Raw genomic sequence first — 23,049 nt, forward strand, 5'->3', positions numbered from 1 at the left:
CTACAGGAGATTTGCCTACGCTTTTCCCATGATCCCCCTTCTCAACAAGATAGTGCACAAGTCCTGCTGATCCTGGTATCTCCAATGTGGGCTAGACAGCCATGGTTCTCTCATCTCATGAGAATGTCATTCTCCCCTCCCAGGAGACTGCCCTGTGCATACAACATGCTGTCACAAGACCTAGGGTAAACACTGCCCCCGTGGCCTCAAACACTCAATTTAGCAGGTTGGCTCCTGAAGTCATAGAGTTTGGGCACATCCAGCTACCTCAAAGATGTATGGACATACTTAAGGAGGCACGAAAACCTAACAACAGGTATTGTTACTTCATTAAATTGAAACGTTGTGTCATTTGGTGCAATAGTCAAAACATCAATTCGATTTGATAGTTCACCTAAAGATATAGTCCTTTATCTAACACACCTCTTGGATTCAGGACTCGTTTTCAACTCCCTAAAGTTCCACCCTCTCTGCGTACACCACATTTCGGAGCAAGGTTTCCTGGTGGAAAATTTCAGTAATTAAGGCATTCATGGAGGGTTAAGAGTCTTCACCCTCCTATTTCTAACCCAAACTCCCAGATTGGTCTTGAATGTTGTTCTTACAAGACGAATGGAACCTCAGTTTGACTAATGCAAAAGGCTAATCCTAAGCCCCTCACCTATAAGACTGCCTTCCTAGTGGCCATTACCTCTATAAGGAGAGTTGGTGAACTGTGGGCTTTCGGCTCAAGACCCATTTGTGACCATTCATAAAGACACAGTGGTACTGCGCATGCACCTAAATTCCTTGTGAACTAATCCATCAAACCTCCACATTGTTTCAGAATCCCACGAATTCATCTGAAAGATGCCTCCATACGCTAGATGTTAGGAGAGCAGGGGTGTACTACCTTGAGAAAACTAAACCACTAAGAAAGACCAACCAATTCTTTGTCTCTGTTGCTGCTGGTTGAGAAGGGGACCCTGTCTCTAAGGCGGCTATTTCTAAATGGATTGTTAAATGCATCACACTGTGTTACTCTCTTGCCAAAAGAGATTTACCCTTTACGCCTAGGGCTCATTCTACTCAAGGCACAGGAGCAACTTTAGCCTTTATTGCAAATGTTCCTCTTGATTCCATTTGCAAAGCAGCTACCTGGAGTTCTGTTCACACTTTCACTCAACATTACTGCTTCGACACACACTCTATAATTGATTCTCAAGTGGGACAAGCAGCGCCAAGACATCACTTTGCTACGGTTCCTTCACACATCACTACGCAGATTGACAAGCATCAGAAGACGTACATTACTCACTGTAATCGTATTTCTGATGATTGTATCGGCTTGGATTCACATGCAACCACCCTTCCCCTCTTGGAGTAGAAGGAACATGTACATCCTACACCTTCTGTTCTTCTCTACTCACGCATTCTGTAAGGCTCCCTCACAGCAGAACAGAAACAGGTAGGATCTCGATGTGTGAAGGATTTTGGGTACACTACACATCACGTTAGGGATAGTGTTAGTCACACCCAGATCAACGTCCCTTTTCGATCTTCGAAAGGAAGATGCAGTACTCTGCGATTACCACGAGATGTCGGACTATATGCCCAGCATGTCAATCTCAGCAGATGCTATCATCCAAAATACGATTATGAGTATTGTATGTCCTTCAGCAAGCATGAGCAGCACACAGAATTGTAAAAAAATATGTGACTTGAAAGGGAAAAAGAATTTCGATTGGTGGTGGAATTAGAAGGGAGGTAAGGGTAGACTAGACAGTCTTTCTATGTATGAGAATGTTGACACTTGAGCCCCATGAATATTGTTATGTTGTACTTAACATGTAAAAATAAATTCATGTCAAAGGGGGAACAAATGTAGCAAATTCATGGTTTCTAAACCAAAAAACATAAACTGCACTTTGAATCAATTCTTGAAATAAGGGAAAAATAATGAATGCTGCGATGGGAAATCTGAATGTCATAAGCTGGCATGATGTGCCATAATAGAACTTCACACCCTGCTTGGATCTATGGAGTGCAGTCATATGAATAGGTAGGAGGCGGCAAAGAATTGGTAAGCCAAGTGGGTTGAATATATATATGGTTAATGCAGATTAGAAAACAAAGTGCAGTGCAGTTTTGGTTTGGTGCTTAGCTGTGGGTTTTGACAGAATTGTGCTAATGGTTCCGACTCACTGCCTCAATTTCAACACTATTCTTGGCAGAAATAACATGCTTATCTGCATTCTGCAAGCTCTGAGCAGCACGCTACAGCAAACTCTGACTCAATCATATCTGTCTGCACAAAAGAGAACATTTTATTTTAAGAAATACATTTTTCATTTCATTCTTTTTTTTTAACTTCTGTTTGACTTGCAAGTTTGCTTTAAATCCTTTCATTATTTTTATCTCATTGCTGATTTTGCTTTTGTGGCTTTTTTTGCGGCACCTCAAACTGAATTTTGTCAAATCAGTTGGCAGGCAGAGCTCCGCCCCTGCTTCAGCTGCCACGAGTGCTGCCAGCTTGGCTGAGCAAGGTACGTGGCATGAGTCGACCTACCCTTCCCAGCTGCCTCTTACCCTTTCTTTGCCCAAGCACCCCACCCCATTATCCAAAACATCCTTTAAAATGTTGTTTCTGCCTCATCTGTAGCTAATATTAATCTCTCATCCCCAGTGTAACTGCATGCTGATGTGTGCATGCTTAGGAAGAACATTTTACATACCTGGCTGAAGTTGGCATGACATTCAGATTGAATCTGTTGCTGAAATTGTCTGTGATTTATTAGACTCACTAGATGTTAATGCTAGTAACTTGCTAAATTTCTTTTGTCACAGTAAAATAATTCTTCTTTTGCAAAACTGGAGCTCAAGGTGATTGGACAAGCTGGACTAAGTAATATAGCCCCCTCTTTACACTCTGTTAATTGGTGAAATTGGAGGTACCGGTCATTCATATCTTTGCAAAAGTTAAACACAGCACCTGCCCATCTCTGGCAATGTCTGTGTGCTGCTTCGAGAGATGAGTAATCATTTTACAAATTACTGAGAGGCTAGACTAGAACAGGGTTGATTAGATGCTATGACATACCTCACAGTGATTAGGTTAGAATTAATAGGCTTGGCTATAGAATTATGTGTTATAGTCCTTACGGAGGAGCCTCACAGTGATGGTAATTGCAGCTGGCAGTACCTTGTGAAAATTCTGCAGTGTTGTACTTTTTTCTGAAGCCTCAGTTGTGTAGTGCGCAGTAGCATCAAAGCTACAGTTCGCTTCACCGTTTAGAAAGCTCAGCCAGGTGGTATCGCCATGCCAGGGCCGCAACATGTGCTAGCAGGCAAATATTAACTTGACCGGGGAGACTTAGGTCACTGCTGCAAGGAGGTAGGTAAGGATGTTGGATATCCCTTGGCACTGACCAACATGGTTTAGTATTTTCGCCTTAACGCACAAACTATCACTGCTTCAGGGCTTTTAAATCAGCCTTTTTGCGTTGTAGTTTTTGACAATATATTACCAAAACACCTATCACGTATACATCTTCCTTGCTTGATGTTTTGCTGGTTAATGCTTTTCATGTAGACTACTTGTGCCAATTTGTTTAATTAGTCTGGTTGTTCCTCTTTCGGTCTGTTGCGGTCTTTCTCCTGTTGCCTTGATTCCCTTTGCCTTCAGACCTTTCCCTACCGCTACCTTAACTTATTTCATTTTTGAGAAACTGGTCCGATTGCCTGTTGATGAAAATGCAGACAGCTTTGCTGTTTCCTTTTTAACAATTGAATATTTTAATTACTTGAACTTAACCCTGGAATTTGAAAATGTAATTTATTGTAAGCAACATTAAAGGGGTGATGAAAAGCTGAGATTAAGGGCTCTATTTTGAATACATTCTCATACGAGCATCTCCTGCTATTGGTTCACTTATTTACTGACATGTACAGTTGGTATAGGTTGGTGGGATTAATCATATTGAATTTTCTCTGTTTACAAATTTCTGTAAGAGTGCCAGTAGGTAGTTCTTCTCGGTTCTATGTTTGGGAAATTGATTAATTTCTTGTATACTTGCATAACAGAGAAAAGGGGGTGGCCCTGTGTAATATTTTGTTTGAAAACTGGAGGCATTGTTTCAGATACATATGTTACTCTCACAAAACCTCTGCATGATCCCTTTTCTTTCTCTGCCATTTTTCCAGTCTTCAACCATAGAGGAGTTCCACTCACCAAACATGCTGCAGAGTATTTTCCTCATTACACATGGATTTTAAAATTGCTCAGTGTTTGCATTCACTCTGAATTCGCTTCACCATTTTCAAGATTTCCAAGTTTCCAAGGATTTGCTTTTTGACCTTCGACCGCTGGTCCAGTAAAAATATCTATATCTAGTCCTATATGAGCATCCATTGGGTATATAGGCGCCATGCTTGAAAATATTCATTGAACATCTGTGCTATTCCCACTTTTTTGCAGACAGTAATGGAATTGTTTGTTTGCGTGGGACCACCACGTGTTTCCTTTTAAGGCTCTAACCCTGCTACCTTAGTCCAGAATTAGGAATAATGATTTAAGTAGGAAATGATGGGGATATTAAAATTTAAAACCTTAGCTTGATCAACTTTTTTTTATGCGTGTTTACAGAAGGTGGTGTTACCCCCAATTTCCTTGTTTGTCATTACAGCTACCAAGAGTTTCTTGAACAAGAAGACTGATGGCGTGAAGGTAGGTGTTGGAACTGTACGTCATCCTTCTTTTAACACTTCATAATAATGCAATAACCCTTGAACTTACTTTTTTACATTTTATAAAAAGACTATCTGCATGATCATTTGGCTCTCTGGGGCAAGGCTGACTGGTTTGACTAGTAGTGTAAAATACAATATGTTAAAATGTTGTAAGCACTCTAGTTGCCTTACATCCCAAGATTTACAGCATGACCAGGATTGATATAACTTATAAACACTTGGCTTGCCTAAGCATAATGTATTGTACATGCTAAAAGATAATAAAGAAATTGTGTATGTGACATGTCCAAAATGTATTTTAATACGGATATTAAACTAAGGCTGGAACCTGTTGTATAAATGAAGACTTTCGGCATGGTCCCAGAAATAATGTTACCGCTTATCAGTAGGGCCTACTCTGTGATCTGGCTCAACAGTAAATCACTTATAGGAGCTCGTTTGTCGACTGTATCTGCCTCAGTAACTTTCTCTTTATAATGGGATTCTTTTTACCCCGTAAACAACGCAAGTATGGTCTATTCCGCGATAAAATGTCAAAATTCACAAGGACTACCTATATGCATGTCTATAAATGCATCCACTGTAGAATCCTTGCAAACCGATTTTGTTGGTTTCCCATTAATATTGTTATAGTCTTTGCATTCTTTTCTTTGAGCCCAAACCTTAGGTTTTCAGATTTCAAGGTTTGTGAGAATAAATATGCCCTGCAGATTTGCACCAAGCTGCAACCTTCATTTCAGGAAATTGTCATCAAATAATAACTTTCAACTTAGTGTGGTTAACTGCTTGAGGTTTTTAACTGAGTCACTTACAGTCAATGCTAGAAGAGAGACTGCTTAAAGGCAATGTTTATCTACTGTTAGGCAAAACTACTATTAGGCAGTAGGAGAAGGTTCAGTGCACACTTTGGTTGCAAAAAGCTGGTGGTCTAAAGTGGTCCACCCATAGCTATTACTCCAGCTAGAGTGCTCCTATGTATCAGCAAATTCATAGCCAAACTTCAAGTTGGCACTCAAACAACTTGTTAACTCTCAATTTCTAGAGGGAATGCTACACCTCAATGCATGTGCATGTCCTTGTGTAGTAATAGCTTGTTAGCTGAGAATTGTCATTGGATACAGATGTAAGTTAATAGTCCTGGTACTTGAATTTCCTTGCTGCTCCATGAACATAGGTCGAACTCTAAATTTAGTTAATGACCTTATTCCGCAAGTATCTCCAAGTAAATTATGCAACAATTGTTGCCAACTAAAGATATGGTTGATCTGATTACATTCAGCCCCTGTCCCATTCGGGCTTGCAGCATAAGTAGGTTTGAGTCTCCTGGTTAGAGAGAGACTCTGCCAAATTGTCATCCCTCATGTTTCAAGTGGAGGATATATTTGCGGAATGAGGACATTACACTTAACCACCAACATATTTGTTGGACAAGGATGTGTTTTTCTTCAGAAATGAACAATTGTGTCTAATAAGCCCAGCCTTGACCAAGACGGTTAATAGGTCGAAACACGTGTTGGCACTTGGGCAATTGTAATTTTGTGTGAAGGCATCATGAAGTAAGACACGGACAACAGATTCAAAGTTCAAACAAAAACAACTTTATTTAATGAAATGTCCGGATGGCGCAAGTCTCAACTTGCCCTATAGGAAGGTGGGATTTCCCTACCTATATAAACTAGGGATAGTCTGAGTCAGTACGTTCAATTTATGTCTGTCTGTGTCCAAAACCTATACTTGCCCTGACAAGTAAAGCTAAAAAATGTGTAGGGATGTCAGCAATCAAAGTAAGTGTCCAAACTAAAAGTTCTGAGATGCTTCCAGCTGCAGGCTTGCTCTTGGCTCCCTTCCCCAAGTTCAAAACAGTTCCAACAAAAGGTCTCGGGGTTCACTTCCCCTAGTTCAACACAGTTTCACAAGGCTTCAAAGTCATAGTTATAATCACTTGTGTAATTTGCCTTTTATTTTTATCACTTGAGCAACTTTTAGGCCAACCTGCCTCAGCCTCTTGACTCTTCGTGGGTTACTCTAAGGAAGGGTTCCTCAACCCATCACAGGTCACGCAACCGATAACCCTTGGTGCTTTACCACAGTTCATACTTTCTCATAGGACTTCCTTGACAACACTGGTTTCCTTTCTGCATCTGTGTTATAAGTCCACGTATTCATCTGATGCACTTTAATGGCTTTTTGTCTTTATCCACATGTGACTTTCACATACTTTCCTTCGTGGTATTACTTCTGCTTACCACCTTGCTTTCACACTAACCAATAATATTTTGCTTTTCTGCACTTTTCACTTTGTTTGCCAGTGCCGTTTCTTTAATTTCATCTCATTCACAAAAGCTAATCACATTTTGCTTCATTCATGCAATATCTCAAGTCTTTTCTTCAATTCAACATTCAGATTTCTTTCATGCTTGTCAGCTCGTTCGGTAATCAATATCTCATCTTTGGTCTTCCGACCCATTCATTATTATTAAAAACTTGTTTCATGTTTGGCAAATTGTTCGGTAATCAATAGTTTACGTTTTCAGTCTCCAGACCCCTTTTCCTTGTATTCCTTCTTGTTTGGCATTAGCAGTCATCCACACCATTCCCCTGGATCGCCCCTGCCTTTATTAACTCTTTTACAGACAACGTACTTCATAGTAAAAAGTACATGAATCACAAGAAGAAGGCATAATACATACTTAGTTACAGGCAGAACGAAGGAGGGAAGGGGAGGAGAATGGCTGTGTTAGTTGAAGAGTGTATAGTTTTTAGCATTTTCTGGAAGGCTGGGAGGGAGGTCTCGGCTCGAAGTGTGTTGGATAGGGGGTTCCAAAGTTTAGGTGCTATATGTGGGAAGCCATAAACCCCTCTGCCCCCCCCCCCCCGGTTTGGCTCTTTTGATGGATGGGATGCACAGTTGGTTGGCGTGGCAGATTCTTTAGGTGCGTGATGAGGTGTCTCTGACTGTAGTCTCTGACCGGTAAGGCGGGCAGAGAGGCTTAAGCATTTCTGCGTTAGGGTGAGGGTCTTGAAAGTGATCCTTTCTTTTACGGGAGGCCAATGAGCAGCACGCCTGGCCTGAGTGATGTGGTCCCTTTTCAGGATCTTGAGTGCTGCTCCGAGATAATTATTTTTGTCTATTTAAAGTCTGTTTAAGCTTTTTGCTTAGGTGCCAGCTAGGAGAGCATTGCAATAGTGTAGTTCAGCCCCAATGGTAGCTCTAGCTATTGATAGGCAATTCTGGTTGGATAAGAATAGTACTCTTACGCCCGTCCCCTTTCCGCCATACTGAATGGGCGTCCCTTGCGATGGATGGGAGACGGAACCTTTTTTACCAGAAAAAAAACCTTCTTCCCCTTTAAATTTAAAGGCATGCGGGGGTGTGGCTCTGGGAGCATGCGCTGCCCTGACTCCGCCCTTTGGTGCCACACCTCTTGCGCATCGACGGGAACAGTCTGAATTCACCAGCGCTCGTGGCTTTGTCTTCGGCCATGTAATTCCATGCGTGGATACTTCTTCTCTTTGTCTTTTTTGTCTTTTTATCATTCAGGTCCTCGGGCGTCATGCTCCTCCCCGGTGCATGTCAACTTCTACAGGGTTCAGCAGGTGTCCATCCTGTGACGGGCTCTTCCGGCTAAAGACCCCCACGCACTCTGCCTACGGTGCCTTGGCCCCAACCATGGCTGGTAAGCTTGTACCACGTACAACGCACTTTCCTCGAGGTCTCTGAAGAACAGACTGGCTAGGTGGAGGGATCTCTTCCACAGATCGCCTCCGGAGGACCTAAAGGACTTTGTCGATAATCGATCTAAGCCCAAGGTAGGGACACTCTTTTCCAGTGTACCCCGCAAGGGAGACTCCTTCCCTAGGACTCGCCTGCGCGGGAGGGACCGCCTTGGTCCTGGTACCAGCACAAGTACCAAGGCTGAATCGGCTACCAGGCGCCAGGCCGAGGGGGTCAGTAGATCCTCCCGGTGACAGGTTAAAACCCGGTAAAAGAACCTTTTGACCCCTCCGCACTGACGGGCGACCCCCTAGTACCGGCATCATTTCTGAGGGGGCGCCTTCACACAGTTCTACCAGCAGATCTGCCGAGGCCAAACGCCTACCAGGCCTCGGCCTGAGGAACAGGGTAAGTCTCATGATGCACAATCAAGAGTCCTGGGCGGGGACCAGTGAGCCGAGAAACACGACGCAAGCATGTGGAAGGCAGCTCAACCAAAATGGCCCCCGCGCTAGAAAATCTAGACATCCGGCCGACGCACCTCCGATTCAATGCGAGATTGGCAGAGGCCAAGATTGTGGCACAGGACATCAGGGAGTCCTCCATGGCCCACATTAACCCCTCTGGCCGTGCATCTGTATTGCCATGGACATGAGAAGAACGGCCTGGCTCCGTGCTATGAAATTCAACCTGGATGTCCAGGAACGCATACTAGATCTTCTGTTGGAAGAGGGTGACCTCTTGCACTCCACAACGGAGAAGGAGCTGGATAAGAAGATACAAAGCTCTCAAACGGCCTAGTCTTTATCCATACTTAAAAAGACCACGCCCAAACCATACACGCAGTCACAAAAGCGTTCTGAGAAGGGGCGTACGTACAGAGGGTTCTGTGGCTTCCAAGAGCGGAGTTCCAGGCAGCCTGACAGTTCGCTGTCCCAGCTTCAGCGCAAACAACAAAAAGCGGGAGGTGGTGGCGATAAGGGCTTTTTCCAGTCCCCCTCCTCCGCAACAGCCTCAGAGGGAAAAAAAAGGCATGACACACCCCTTCGGGTCCACGTGTCTCCAGTGGAGGGCAGGCTTGCTCTTCACGCACATTTCTGGCGCCGGAATTTTGTGGACCCCTGGATCCTCTCTGTAGTCTCCACGGGGCACCGCCTCCCTATACCAGCCTCTCCTCCCTCCACTCTCACAGGCTGGGACAGCAACTCTTTTGGCAGAGATCTGGTCACTCGTCGAGAGCCAGGCAGTGGAGGAAGTCCCAGCCTCCCAGCGAGTCTTGGGCTTTTACTCCAGGATTTTTGCCATTCAGAAGATGGACCTTTCCACCCTCAACCTCTCTCTACCTCTACAAAAATTCAAGATTATTATGCCAGCTTTGATAGCGGAGACATTGGTCAGTGGAGACTGGATATGCTCCCTGGATCTGAAGGACGCGTACCTACACATCCCTATCTGGCAGCCGCATCATACCTTTCTACGATTCAGGATCAGGGGCTGTCATTTCCAGTACAAGGTGCGTCCTTTCAGCCTCAACTCGGCCACCAGGGTTTTTACCAGGCTGATGAACTCTGTGGCGGCCCTTCTCGGGTTGCAGGGCCACCACATCTACCCTTACCTCGACGACTGGCTTGTCAGGGCTACATCTCCGGAACCAGTGCACCATACTTCCCTTGCTCTTATGAACACACTGCACTAGCTGTGTTTTTCACTCAACCACAAGACGTCACAGCTACAGCCCACGCAGAGACTGACCTTCTTGGACCTCATTTGGGACATGTGCTCAGAGAAATGTTTCCCTTGGAGGAGAAGATCACAGCCATCAAGAGGGCCATGGCGCACTTCCTCAGCAGAGAAGTGACCTTGTCCTCGTGTACCAACACCTACTGGGTCTCATAGCAGCCGTCCTCTTGGCCGTCCCCCACATGAGACTCAGGTTGAGGAGGATACAGCGCACTTCGCAGCATCCTTGAACCAGGAACAGGGCCATCAGTCGGAGATGATCAACGTTCCTCCGTTGTTTCACCCGGACCTCACATGGTGGTCCAGGGACTGCAACCTGCGGACGGGCAAGCCTTTCCGGCAACATACACCACAGGTCACCATCACCACGGACTCCTCTCACGGGGGTTGGGGGAGGCACCCTGGACAACCACTGCGTCCATGGCACCTGGACTGGCAGAAGTGGGAGTACCACATCGATTGGCTGGAATTAAGGGCCATCTGGCTGGCGGTCACAGCCTTCCTTCCGGTGATCAAGGGCAAGGTCGTCCTCATTCAGACGGACAACTGGACCAGCATGTTCTACATCAACAAGCATAGAGGTACCAGATCCCCCACTCTTCCACTGTGCAGGTTGACAGTCCGCATGTGGGAGTTGGCCCTGGAGAACATCTACCTCAGGGCGATCCACCTGCCGGGGGAATCCAACCTGGAGGCTGATAGGCTCAGCAGACTGGGAGCGGACAACTACGAGTGGCAGTTGAACGACCTAGTGCTGCAGGAGATCTTTCGCAAATGGGGTCATCCTCCGGTGGATCTCTTTGCCACGTGGGACAACAGGAAGTGCCAACTGTTTGCCTCCTGGCAGGGTCAGTGCCCAGACTCCCTGGCCGATGCCTTTCAGATCAGATGCCTTTCAGATCAGATGGGACGGAATTACAGCATACGCCTTTCTGCCCACTCCCCTGATTCACATGGTGATATGCAAGATCAAGGAGTCTCGCCTCCTCAGCATCATCCTAATAGCTCCATGGTGGCCAGCCAGGCCATGGTTTTTGGAGCTGCTTGCTCAGCCTCTCGGAGAGGCCTCCCATTCACCTGCCCACGGGCCCAGGACATCTTCTGACGTAGCAGAAGGGTTGGGTCATCCACCCCGCACCAGAGAAATTAGCCCTCACAGCGTGGTCCCTGAACAGGTCACTCTAGGACATCTCATCCTCTCTCAGGCTAATCTAGAAATCATACAGGGCGCCAGGATCAAATCTTCCAGGGCCCAGTATAAAAGCAAGTGGATCAGGCTCTGTCACTGGGCAGACTATCGGGGCCCTGACCTGTTCCCTGGATGATGTGCTGTCCTTTTCGGTGCATCTCGCCCATTCAGGCGTGCAGGTGGACACTTGCCGCACCTTCCTGACAACCATTGGAGCACACATAAGCTCGGAGAAGGAGAGTTTTTCCTCTTCCAACCCTATTCTCTAGAGACATTTGACGGGTCTCGCCAGGGTCTATCCGCCCATCAAGAGGCCGCACCCCGTGTGGGACCTCAACATATTCTTGGGTGCCTGGCACACAAATCATTCAAACCTATGGCGTCCGCGCACATCAGGCTGTTAGTCGGCCTCACCTCGCAGAATCAGAGAAATCCAGGCACTGGTCGCCTCAGAGCCATAAACTACTTTTCACAAGGACATGGTAGTCCTATGGACGCATGCTGCATTCCTATCTAAGGTGCTGTCCGCATTCCATCTGAACGAAGAAATTGTTACCCACATTTTTTGCTGTGCCCAAAGACTAGGCACAGAGAGTTCGGCACTGCCTTGATGTCAGGCGTGCCCTGAAATTCTACCTGGACAGGACCAAGGGCTTCCGCAAGTCAGACGCTCTTTTTGTCACCTTTGGAGGATAGCCTTTGGATGGTCTCGGCCATCAAAGAAGCCTACGAGGGACAGCACAAGCCACTGCCAGCCAACATGAACGCCCACGCGGTCAGAGCCAAGGCAACGGCCATCGCTTTCTAGCAGCATGTCCCGTGGCAAGTCGTAAGTAGGGCGGCCACATGGGCCACCCCTTCGGCTTTCTGCAAGCACTACTGTTTGGATGCCGGCTCTAGAGCAGATGCGGCTTTCGGACAGGCGGTTCTTGGAAACCTGATTGCTTATGGAGGGTCTCCTCTCCACTCTGGGGCTACGCTCAGTTGTAATCGCCCATGCAGTATGGAAAAAAGGTGATGGGATGTAAGAGTAACTATAAGTTACTCACCGTAGTGACTAACGTACTCTTAGTCCCCTTTCCTCCATTCGTCCTACCAATCTCCCCCTTAATAAAACTTGTCATTAGGCAGTGTTGAATCTATTGTCGATGCGTCTATGGGGACTGAGGTGTGGCGCCGGAGGGCGGAGTCAGGGCAGTGCATGCTCTCAGGGCTGCACCCCTGTATGCCTCTAAATTTAAAGGGGAAGGTGTTTTTTTTCTGGTGAAAAAGGTTGCCTCCCATCCCTCGTGAGGGACACCCATGCAGTGTGGAGGAAATGGGACTAAGGACACTATGGTGAGTAACTTATAATTTTAACTGCGTTTATAAGTTTGGTGGTGTGGGCAGATGGGGAGGCAATGGCACTGACCTGTCGTGTCATGGACAGTGTGGCATCTAGGAAGACCCCTAGTGTATTGACTGATGATGAGACCGGGATGGTGGAGTTATTGATGGTAAAGTTACAGTATTGATGGTTAAGTTTAGCTAATGTTTCTTTGGGCCCCATAATGATGATCTTGGTTTTATCACCATTAAGACACAGCCCATTTGCCGCCCTCCAGGCTTGGATGGTGTAGAACTGGAGGAGGGCTGCAGCGTCCTGATCATATATGCCTGAGAGTGATGGGAGTACCTGCGTATCATCGGCATAGTTGGTATAAGCTATGCCGAGGTAGTCTAGTCTAGTCTAGTCTAGTTTGTTAAAGAGAGGTTTTGTGAACAGGTTGTATAGAGTAGGAGCTGTGCAGGAGCCTTGAGGAACTCGGCTGTGGATGGAGCTGCATTTGCCTGGTCTGAGAAGACCTTCATGGCTCTACCTTAAAGGAAAGATGTGATCCAAGAGGAGGCCTTGTTGGTAAAGTGAGCTGCATTAGTGAGATGTGAGGTGAGTCTTGTGATGCAAAAGGTCAAAGGCGACTGAGAGGTCCAAGAGAAGGAGGAGAGCAGGTTTACCTTTGTCCATGATCGTGGTTTTTTGGTTTTTAAGGTCTAAAAGGGCAGTTTCTGTACCGTGGCCTTTGCGGAATCCTGATTGCCTTTTACCGAGGATGGCATTGGTTTCGAGGAAGTGTTGGATCTGATTGTGGGCTGCTTTATCAAGGATTTTGTGGAGGAATGGTACAGTGGTGATGGGTCGGTAGTTGTTGGGGGAGGTGGGATCAAGGGTGTTTTTAATTTTTTAGAAGAGGGCGTACCCAGGCTTCTTTGGGGCTAGAAGGGACTGTACATGTTGTGAAGGAAGCATTAACGAATGCCATGATGAAGGGAGCCAGGGAATCAGCGCATTCTTTGATGATGTTGGGAGGACAGATGTCTCCTTTGCACATCAATGGTTTGAGATCTTGGAGGAGTTCAAGGACTTCAGTTTCTGAGATGTCGTGGAATGAGAAGAGCAGGTCAGAGGGATTATGGGAAGGGAGGTGAGGCAGGGGATGATGATCAGTCTTGGGTAAGGCTTTGAATTGACCTTTTATTTTATCTTGTAGTTCAATTTTGCTGAGCAGGGCTGTCTGTATGATGGAGCACCATGCTTCATCTTTAATAATCTCTTCGGGGCTGGTGGAGGGGCTGATAAGGTCTCTGAAGATGGAGAACATGTTCTTTGATTCTGAATTGGCCTTGGATATCCATTGGTTAAGAGTTGGTCTTGGCTTTGAAAATCGCTTCTTTATACTGAGAGATTAGCCTTTTAAATTCTTCCTTGGTGGAGTCACTAGGCTTGGAGTGCCAGTTAGCTAGGGTGTTCCGCTTACTGGTACGTAAGGTGTCTAGTTCATCCGTGAACCAAGAGTTGGTGTGCATGGATTTTTTCTCTTTTTTTTGGATTCGATTGGGGTGATGGCGTCGACATCTCTGGTGAGGGTGTCGGTGTAGATATCTGAGTGTGTGCTGGGGTCACTCGAGAATCGGGGCTTGAGTCCAGTAATTTCCAGGAAAGGGCGAAGGATGTCCTTGGTTTGTTTTTTAGAGCTTCTGACCTCGGCTGGAGGGGCAAAGGTGAGAGCTTTAGTTGTGGGTGTAGTGGGAATGGTGAATTGGATGCAGTTATGGTCTGTCCAACGGTAGGCAAAGTTGGAGATGATGGATGTGTGGAGCAATTGTGGTCTGCTAACATTTTGTACGAACCCTAGATCAGTTGGTTCCTTGGCTAGGGCTGTGGCTGCTTTGTCTTTGGGATCATTCAAGCCTAGATTAAGGTCGCCAAGTAGGATAGTTTTGGTGGAGCTTTTTAAGTTATTGCATAGTACGTAGATGAGATGTCCTTGGAACTCTGGGGCTGGGCTAGGGGGCCTGTATGTTAGAAGAATATTGATATTGCAGTTGGGGGACAGGGATAGTTTGGCTGAAAGTAGGTCAGCATTACCTTCCAATGGGTTGTTGCATAGCCTGATACACAGTGCATCTTTCGTCATGAGGGCTACGCCTCCTCCTTTAGACAGCAGTCTTGACAGAGAATGGTGTATCCGGTAGGGAGGGCTAGCAAAATGGCTGGACTGCATGCCTCGTGAAGGTCTGACTGAACCTTCCCTGTTACTCACCGGTGTACGATCGCACCTCCGGGTGCACTGGTCTCATTTGCTCTTCTCGCACTTATGAGGAGCTCCAATGAGCAGCACTCGCTCTCTGGTCTCTCCTGCAGCGGTCGGTGACTCCTTGGTGTTACCCACTCCCAATGGGGAAAACACGGCAACAGGATTCACCCAGACCCTCTTGAGGCCCAATGGCCTTGGTGTCTTCCTGGCTTTCCTTTTCTCAGCATCCTTTTCCACGGCCCATATGCTACCTGCTCCACCTTGGATGGCCGCACTCTCCGCCACTGCTTCCTCTCTGCTCTGCTGCTGGTCACCCTTTTATTTATACATATTTAATAGCTTGCAGATCTGAACACTCTTTCAATTGCCTGACCATAGTCATTGGCACATGCCTGACCCTCACAGTAGGCTTCTTCCTCGTCCCAGCTCCGGAATGGTGAAATAAGCTGTTAGTGTTCACTACTTAGTTGCCGTCTTCCTCGTCCCAGTACTATTATGGTTTAAAGGAGCAAGAATGAGAAAAGATGGTTTACAATAGCCTATAAAGACGGGGACATGGGGAGGTTGAGTATCATCAGAAAATGGGGGATACCATGTCTCGCCTGCGGATATACTCTTTCCCAATCCCCCTCTACCCAGGTGATTCCTCGCATCACAAATATTATTATTTATTATTATTATAGCCACCCCCAGGGTCAGGATTCAAAAGCGATGCTCTTCTCCTGGCCACCTGAGCAAAGGGTCCAAGGGGAATAGGTGTGAAGATGCCCTCAGAATTCTCACAACAGGAACCCTCAGTTGTGTATTGACTCCACCGTCTTGACCATGCCCTTCCTTGTGGATTAATTACTCCAACGCCATCCTTAAACTCTATATACAGTGGCGGGGTCAGAGGGAGGATGCAGACACTTTGATGACATTGCCAAAAAGTATTTATTAAATAATAAGAATAAGGCCTATCTTTCCCTATCACCATGTCTGTGTTCACTACCTGTTTAAATAACTAAGTGGCTAATCAGTCATCAGAAAATGTCCAAATGACATTTGAACATTTTTGATAGTTTTAACATTGTGTTTTTAGTGTGTTGGCCATATGTATTATATTTCAAGGGGATTGGGTCCTCCGACGTATTCCATATCTTTGACAGTAATCACCACAGCTGTGCTGCTTCGGAAAATTTTCGGCGTCTGCGTCCTGCGTCAATGACGTCGATGCGCCGTCCCCGAGGACCTCCTCTGGCGGCCGACGTCACCCGATGTGATAAGTAGGACGCACGACGCCCGTAGCCTCAGTTCTGTTTTTTCCACGAAAGTGTTCTTTGAACTTGTTCGGTTTTTGTGAAAAGCCTGTTCATGACGATGTCTACCTCGTCTTCAACCCCGCGTCCGGGCTTCAAGAAATGCAGGGACTGTGGGTCCAAGATGTCAGTGACGGACTCGCACGACGCCTGCCTCTGGTGCCTCGGGGAGGCCCACAACACGGACGACTGTGTTGACTGCCAGTCGCTCACGGCCAAGGCCTTGTGGGAGCGCAAGAAGAAGTTGTCAGTAGGTAGGGTGTCTAAGCCCACGAAGTCGAGGTCTGCAGGGCTTTCGACGGATGATTCGAGAGGCGACTCTCCGCGTCATCGTCGGAGGTCCAGTGGGTCTCCTTCCAGGAGTCGGTCTCGCCACTCCTCTGCCTCTTCGAATCGCAGGGCACCGGTCCGTCCGCGCCTCCGAGTGGGGTCAGTCGTGATCGGTCGAGAGACACCGCTCGCACGCCTTCGGGCTCGAGTGATCGGCACGGTTCGCGGGAGAGGTCCCGCTCGCAAAAGGGTAACCGTTGTCACCATGCCCGTTCCAGGTCCCAGTCCTCGACGCGCTCGAGACTGCGTGATCCTGTGCCGTCTTCGAGGAAGACGTTGACGCCTGTGGCACCAAGGTCGTCGATGGCCTCTCTCGAGACTCTGCTTTCAAGGGGGTCGTCGGCGCCTAGGTCGTCGGACACGCTTGGAGCCCTGGCTTCGAGGCCTGTGTCGACGCCGGCGGCGCTGCGGCTGACGTCGATGCCGATTCTCTCGACGCCGACTTGTTTGGCGCCCTCAACGCCTTTCGGGGCGGTGGTGTCGGAGGGGCCCCGTGGCACGGGGATAGCCCCTAGAAAGGCTCTGGCTAAGGTCAGGCATAGCTTTGCTCCCCAGGTGTCTTCCTCTCACCGCCTGGAGTACATTTCAGAGGGTGATGAGGGCTCTGATGAGGGCTTGGTTCCAGTTACGGTGCCTGATGAACTTCTCTCGGGCCATAGCCAATTTGATGACCTGAGGCAGTCAGTGCATGATGCCAGTGGACTGGACACCTCTCCGGAGGTGGAGTTTTGTAGGCCGGAGCCTGGCACTCATGCCGATTCTTCGTACCGGCGCTTTATGTCTCGGGTCACCGAGTATTTGGGATGGTCGGCTCCCCCAGGGGAGTTTGTTCAGGATGATCTCACGGACATCCTCGATCTCGGTCCCCCCACTTACCCGGTACTGCCGTTTCATATGGCTCTGCAGAGAAGGGTGGCTGCGGCTTGGACTGCTCCGCAGAGTCTCCCAGCAGTGGGCAAGTCTTTGTCGCGAAAATACCGTCTAGCCAGTAGCTACCCCTGCTACTTGTCCAGGCACCCAACTCCGTATGGGTTTGATGGTGCAGGCGGCTACGGCCCCGGCAAAGCAAGCGTCGTATCCTACCATCCCTCCGGATAGGGACGACAAACGTTTTGATGGCTGGGCGAAGAAAGTGTTTTCTTCAGGGGGTATGGCGCTTCAGGCGGCCAACTCCGTATGTGCCTTGTCTCGTTTCACACACACTCTGTGGAACTGTGTTGCATTAGTGGCTGAACATATTCCCGAAGGGGACGAACAGGATGGTTTCCTTGCTATGGTTCAGGATGGCAAGGATGCCATGTGTGAGGCCGTTCAGTCGGGTTTCGACATGGCAGATTGTGTCAGCCGGTCCATGGCGGCGAGCACCGTAATACGCAGGTTTGCGTGGTTGTGCAAGTCGGGGTTCACTCCTGATGTGCAGTCCCGGCTCCTCAACATGCCCTTTGATTGTGAACATCTTTTTTTTTAAAATTTTTTTTTTATTTAAACAGATTGTGTGGTTTCCTTATTTGAAACCTTTAACCTGAGCATGTCCGTTCTTTCATCATGATTCTTCGTTTGGTATACAGTATCTTAGTAGCAGTGCTTGGTAGCATCTTTATTAGTCCTGGATTATGTTGTTGATCTCCTCTGGTTTCTTAAGGATTAAAATCACTAATTTTATGAGTTCTAATGTCGTTTTCATTTTTTCTCCTTCTACAAGAGTCCTCCACCACTCATCGACATTCCTTGTCGTGTAGCTTCTAAGGATGTCCCCCAAGCACTGCTCTCGCTCTTTCCTTAAACCGGTACACTGTAGTATGAGGTGTTTCAGAGATTCTAACTCTCCTTTTTTTTTTTTTGCACATTCTGCAGCTTTCCCTGATGTCCAGCCTTTTTCTTCTTTGTAATATTTCTCCTGTTGGTAAAATGTTCAATCTGAATCTCAGGAAAAAGTCTCGGAAGTACCAATTGGGGAATAAAGTCAGGTAGCTCGGGATCTGATTCAGTCTTCGTAACCTTTATATTTACAGTTATCTTCTTGGGTTTCGATCCAGTCTGCCATGTATAGTTTCTTTTTAGTTTTGTCTGGGTTAATCCATAAGTCATCCTCTGACTTGCTGAGGTTCACTAGGATCCCTCAACATGACTTTTGCCAGTCTGTTAGGATTACATCGGATTGATCTTTTAGGGCTTTTTTCAACACCCCAAATCCACCCGTAGTGTTTTCCTCAAGACATTTCCGATAGAAACTTAGTGTTTTCCATACCACTATTGTTTTGAGTGATGTCAGAGCCAGCTCTCTTCTTATCTGCTGTATTGGGGCTGATTTAGGCAGCTGAAAAGCTTTCCTCCAAAACAGACCCTCCAGGATTGACCATGTTTGAGCTTGTGAGGGGATTGGTGATTCTACCCCATATGTTAGTATTGGCACCACTTTCATCCTATAAAAGGCTATTAGAGGTGATAAGGTAAATCTGCAGTATCTTTTACGCAGAATTCTCCCTTGGGCAGCTAGAATGGTTGCTTTTCTTTTTAGCCCAGCTATTCTTGGCGTATTGTTCTTCGTGTTGTCTATACAGACTCCTAAGTACGTGAATGCTTCGACTTCCAGGATTTTTTTGTTTCTCGGAGACCATCCTAGTTTTTTCCCTCTGGCTTTATTACCTCCTGGGCCTAACTTCAGAATTCTTGATTTTTCTGGGTTTATAACCAGGTCATTTGAGTCCACATACGACTGTAATGATGTAAGCTGTCGTTGCAAGCCGATTTGGGTTTGGTCCATCAGGACGATATCGTCTGCGTAAAGCAGTCTCCCAATCGGCGTTCCTGCTATTTTTGGTGGAAAGCAGCGGGTGGACTCAAATGAATCTTCCAGATCTGACGTGAACAGGTTGTACAGTTCCGGTGCCAGCGGGCATCCTTGCTTTAAGCCCATTTTTACCTGAATTTCGTCTGTTAGTGTACCCGCTGTATCCAGTCTGACTCTGATGCTTGTGTCCGTGTACAAGTCCTTGATGTTCTCCACCAGTGACTGAGGACATTCCCAGTTTTCCATTTTCTTCCATAGTTTGGCTCTTTTTATGGTGTCGAAAGCTTTCGACAAGTCTACAAACGCGATGTAGATTCCTTGGTTTTTGTTCCTTTGTGTTCTGGCTTTCAATAAGTTAATCAGGAAAATGTTGATGTTTTCTATTTCCTCAATACTGATATCTATTACTGCCTCATTTTTTGTTTGTCATTGATTTCCGCTTTGGGTTGATGTAAATTTCCCCTTGCAGCTGTGTATAATACTTAACCCATGATGAAGCACTTATTGGGTTCATTTGACTTATTGCTTGAGGCTTCTCCGCTTCGTTGATAATTGCCCAAATTTCGGCTGTGTTTTTAGATCTTATTTTCCCCAACATTCTTTCTGCGTCCTGGTTTAGCAATGTCTCCTTGTGTAAGTGTAACCAGTTTCTGTACTTTTGTTTTAACTTATGTATCTCTTTACTCCAGTTGTCGTGTTTGGTCTTTTTAGTCGTCTAATATCTCTCCTTAATGCTTTTTTCCTTTCTCGTATGCGACTGTCATACTGATGTTGGTGAGTCGTTGTTTGATGGTTACTTCCAAGCTTCCTTTCTGTAACAAATGCTCTGAAAAGTGGGGTGTAGTCAATCCTTTTTTGGCTTTGTTCGTTTTCAAGCGTCGAGATCATTTGTTTTAGGTTATGGTTTAGTTCTCTTGTTTTCTCTGGTCTGATCCTTAATTTAATACCCCTTTGGTCTATGACCACCTTCTGGTTGTAGGTTCCAATCTTGTTATTGCTTATGTTTTTGCACGTCAGTTTTAACAGATTGTGGTCACTTTCAACTGTTGGGATTACTTTCAAGGTCTGGGTGTTATCTGACAAGTTGCTTGAAATGCAAATGTAATCCAGGATCTCTACTGATTGTGTTCCCTTCCAAGTAGGTTTTGCTGGTTGGTCCCCCTTCACCTTTCCATTCAGAACGACACAGTCCCTTGATTGTACCATACGATTCCACATTGTTCCTCTTTTTTCCTTTGCTGAGGCAGTTGTATCGTATTCGGGTTGGTTGTCCTTGTTCAGGCATGAACAATTTAGATCTCCTGCCAATATGAATATTGGATCAGTCCATTTTTCTCTTTGTTCATCAATTAGTTCTGCTATTTTATCTGGTAGGTTTTTGTTTGATGAATTTGCTGGGTTCCAGTATATGTTGATCAATATTAGGATTTTACTGGCTTTTTTTGTCCAGCTGTAACACTACCATCTGGATGAATAAATTTGGGTTTGACTCCTCCAGGACTTGCCAATCCAGATCGTTTTTGATGGCTATAAGTAGGCCTGACATGGGTCTGCCTTTTTGACCTTTGACCGCTGGATTTAGCAGAACCACGTAACCTTCCAGTGTTGGTGGTTGCAACAACCATGTTTCTTGTAGGCACAACACACTAAAGTTCTCTATTTGAAGCGCTCCCTTAGTAAAAAGGTGGGTAGAGCCTCTAGTGTTCCAACTTCCAAAGGCTCCATGAACCCACACTTTTTACTGTTTTATGTTATTGGGTGTTTGTTTTGTCATCAATCATGTTTTTCAACCATTTCCACCTTGCCGCTTCGTTTTCTTCTCCTTGATGTTGACTTCTATTGTTTGAGCTTTGTGTGTTCTGGTTGCCCCTTCTCACTGCAGATGTTCTATTTGTTTTAACACTACTGGTCTCTGTCTTTTCTGTTGATCTGTCTCACCGAGTGTTTCTTTACTCTCTCCTGGGTTTTTAGGACTTCGTCACTTTCTTGTAAGTCAAAACCCATTGGTCTTAATTGCGGGGCTTCTTCCAGTAGTAGTTGTCTCACCAGATTTGATCTTGTGTGCAGAATTACTTTATCAGTGCGCTCTTCCTCGACGAATTCCACGATCGCCAGGTTGTCTGTTGTAATTAGTCTTAATGCTGGTATATGGTGGAGTAATCTTATTACATTGGATTAGTCGGTCTTCATAATGAAGGATACGTTCTAGGACAAGCCCCGGTTGTTTATAACTGTCACCAGCACTTGTTTTGCGCGGTCGATGCTGTAGGTCTCTTTCCCTCTCTTTTTGTTGATGCCGATCTCTTCTTTCCTTCATCTCGGTCCGCTTTTTGCTATATCTTGTTTCACTTTCCCGACTGGTTCCGTGGTTCCGGGTCTCAGACCGCCCCACGTTCCTTTCTTGACCTCTACGTTCACTCTTCTGAGTTTTTTCACTTAGATCCCGTTTTTTTCTCAATGCATCCTTTTCTGTATGAGTATCTGGAACTTTTTTGTTGTCTCTGTGTCTCGTTTTCGGTCTGTATTGACATTATAGATGAGGTATCACTCTCACTATAGTCTGTATGCTCCTCACTCAAGGAGTCTTCTACCTCTGTATTTACCTCTTCGAAGCCTCTTGTTCCCTGTTTGTCTTCATCATCTGAGACCGGGTATGTAGAGAGATCCAGCAGGTCATTTTCAGGAAATCGTCTTCTTCGATTTCTAAGATCTTTTGTCCTTCAGTCTTTTGTTCTGTTCTGACCTTTTTCTTGTTGTTTCTTAGCTGGTCAATTATATTCGGTTGTTCTTTTGGTATTGTCAAATTTTTCATAAATGCCCGGCTTTTGCTACTGCTTGTGGCTTTTACTGGTGGTTGATTTTTCTGTTTTTAGTGGGTCCTGTGATCTTGTGATGACCCCCTGATTTGTTGTCTGCGGGCCTGTTGTTCTTCGTTTTTATTTGGTTATCTGATTTTTTCCCTCCTGTGTTTGTGTCTCTTGTTTTGAAGATCTCACACACGTTCTCCTTTTTCTTTCCTTTCTCCCGACACTTATCCGTAGTGGTGGGGTCTTCAGGCCTTGTTGTCGATTTTTTATTAGAGATAGCCTCCACTATTTCTGTAGAATTGTTTAGCCCTTCCCTGGCACTTCTGTTTAGGGTTTTTTTTTCCACTTCAGTCTCTAGCTCGTTTCTTATATCTGGATCAGATGATGTGCTCTTTGATTTTTCTCTCAAAAGATTATTGCTGGTGCAGTCCTCGGCCAGGGTGGGTCCGTCTTCGTTTTGTTTTGCCTCCCCCTTCTCTTCACTTTGGGCTGCTCGCGGTCCCGTAACGGACGCACTTTGGGTTTCTGCGACCTCTTCTACGTTTACCGGTGTTGCCGTGGACCTTTCTCCTTTGTTTTCTTGCTCGTTGGATCCAGCTTTGTTTGCTTTTTCTATGACGGGGCTGACCTCTTGTGTGGTCATTATTCCAGAGTCTTTCCTTATTGGTTCCTTGCTTTTTGGATTTGACTTCCCTAGTTTTCTCTCTTTTAGTATAGGTTCGATTATGTCATGTAGCAGTTGGGTGACGTTGGCGGTACTGTTGTCCAAGTTGTTTTGGATTGCTGAGATAAAGCCCTCCACAAATATTGTTTTAGTGTGAACCATAGCAAGTATTGTAGAATGATCTCTTAGTGTGTCCGCGATATCCTCGTACA

General features: G+C 46.1%; 1 protein-coding gene across 26 annotated transcripts in view; it reads left to right on the top strand.

Annotated features, from left to right (window-relative positions):
- CAMK2G (calcium/calmodulin dependent protein kinase II gamma) overlaps positions 1-23,049 on the top strand; it is a 2,374,050-nt gene that overhangs the window by 1,495,081 nt on the left and 855,920 nt on the right. For 7 of the 26 annotated variants that reach the window (XM_069610663.1, XM_069610651.1, XM_069610671.1 and 4 more), the window contains exons 13-14: positions 2,463-2,525; positions 4,665-4,705. In XM_069610663.1, the coding sequence (XP_069466764.1) occupies positions 2,463-2,525; positions 4,665-4,705 (104 nt within the window). Of the gene's footprint in view, positions 1-2,462; positions 2,526-4,664; positions 4,721-23,049 lie in introns of all 26 variants that reach the window. The other 19 variants (XM_069610650.1, XM_069610662.1, XM_069610655.1 and 16 more) reach the window with 3 other exon arrangements.

This window comes from Ambystoma mexicanum, chromosome 8, assembly GCF_040938575.1.
Source record: "Ambystoma mexicanum isolate Mex_15411 chromosome 8, UKY_AmexF1_1, whole genome shotgun sequence".
NCBI lineage: Eukaryota > Metazoa > Chordata > Amphibia > Caudata > Ambystomatidae > Ambystoma > Ambystoma mexicanum.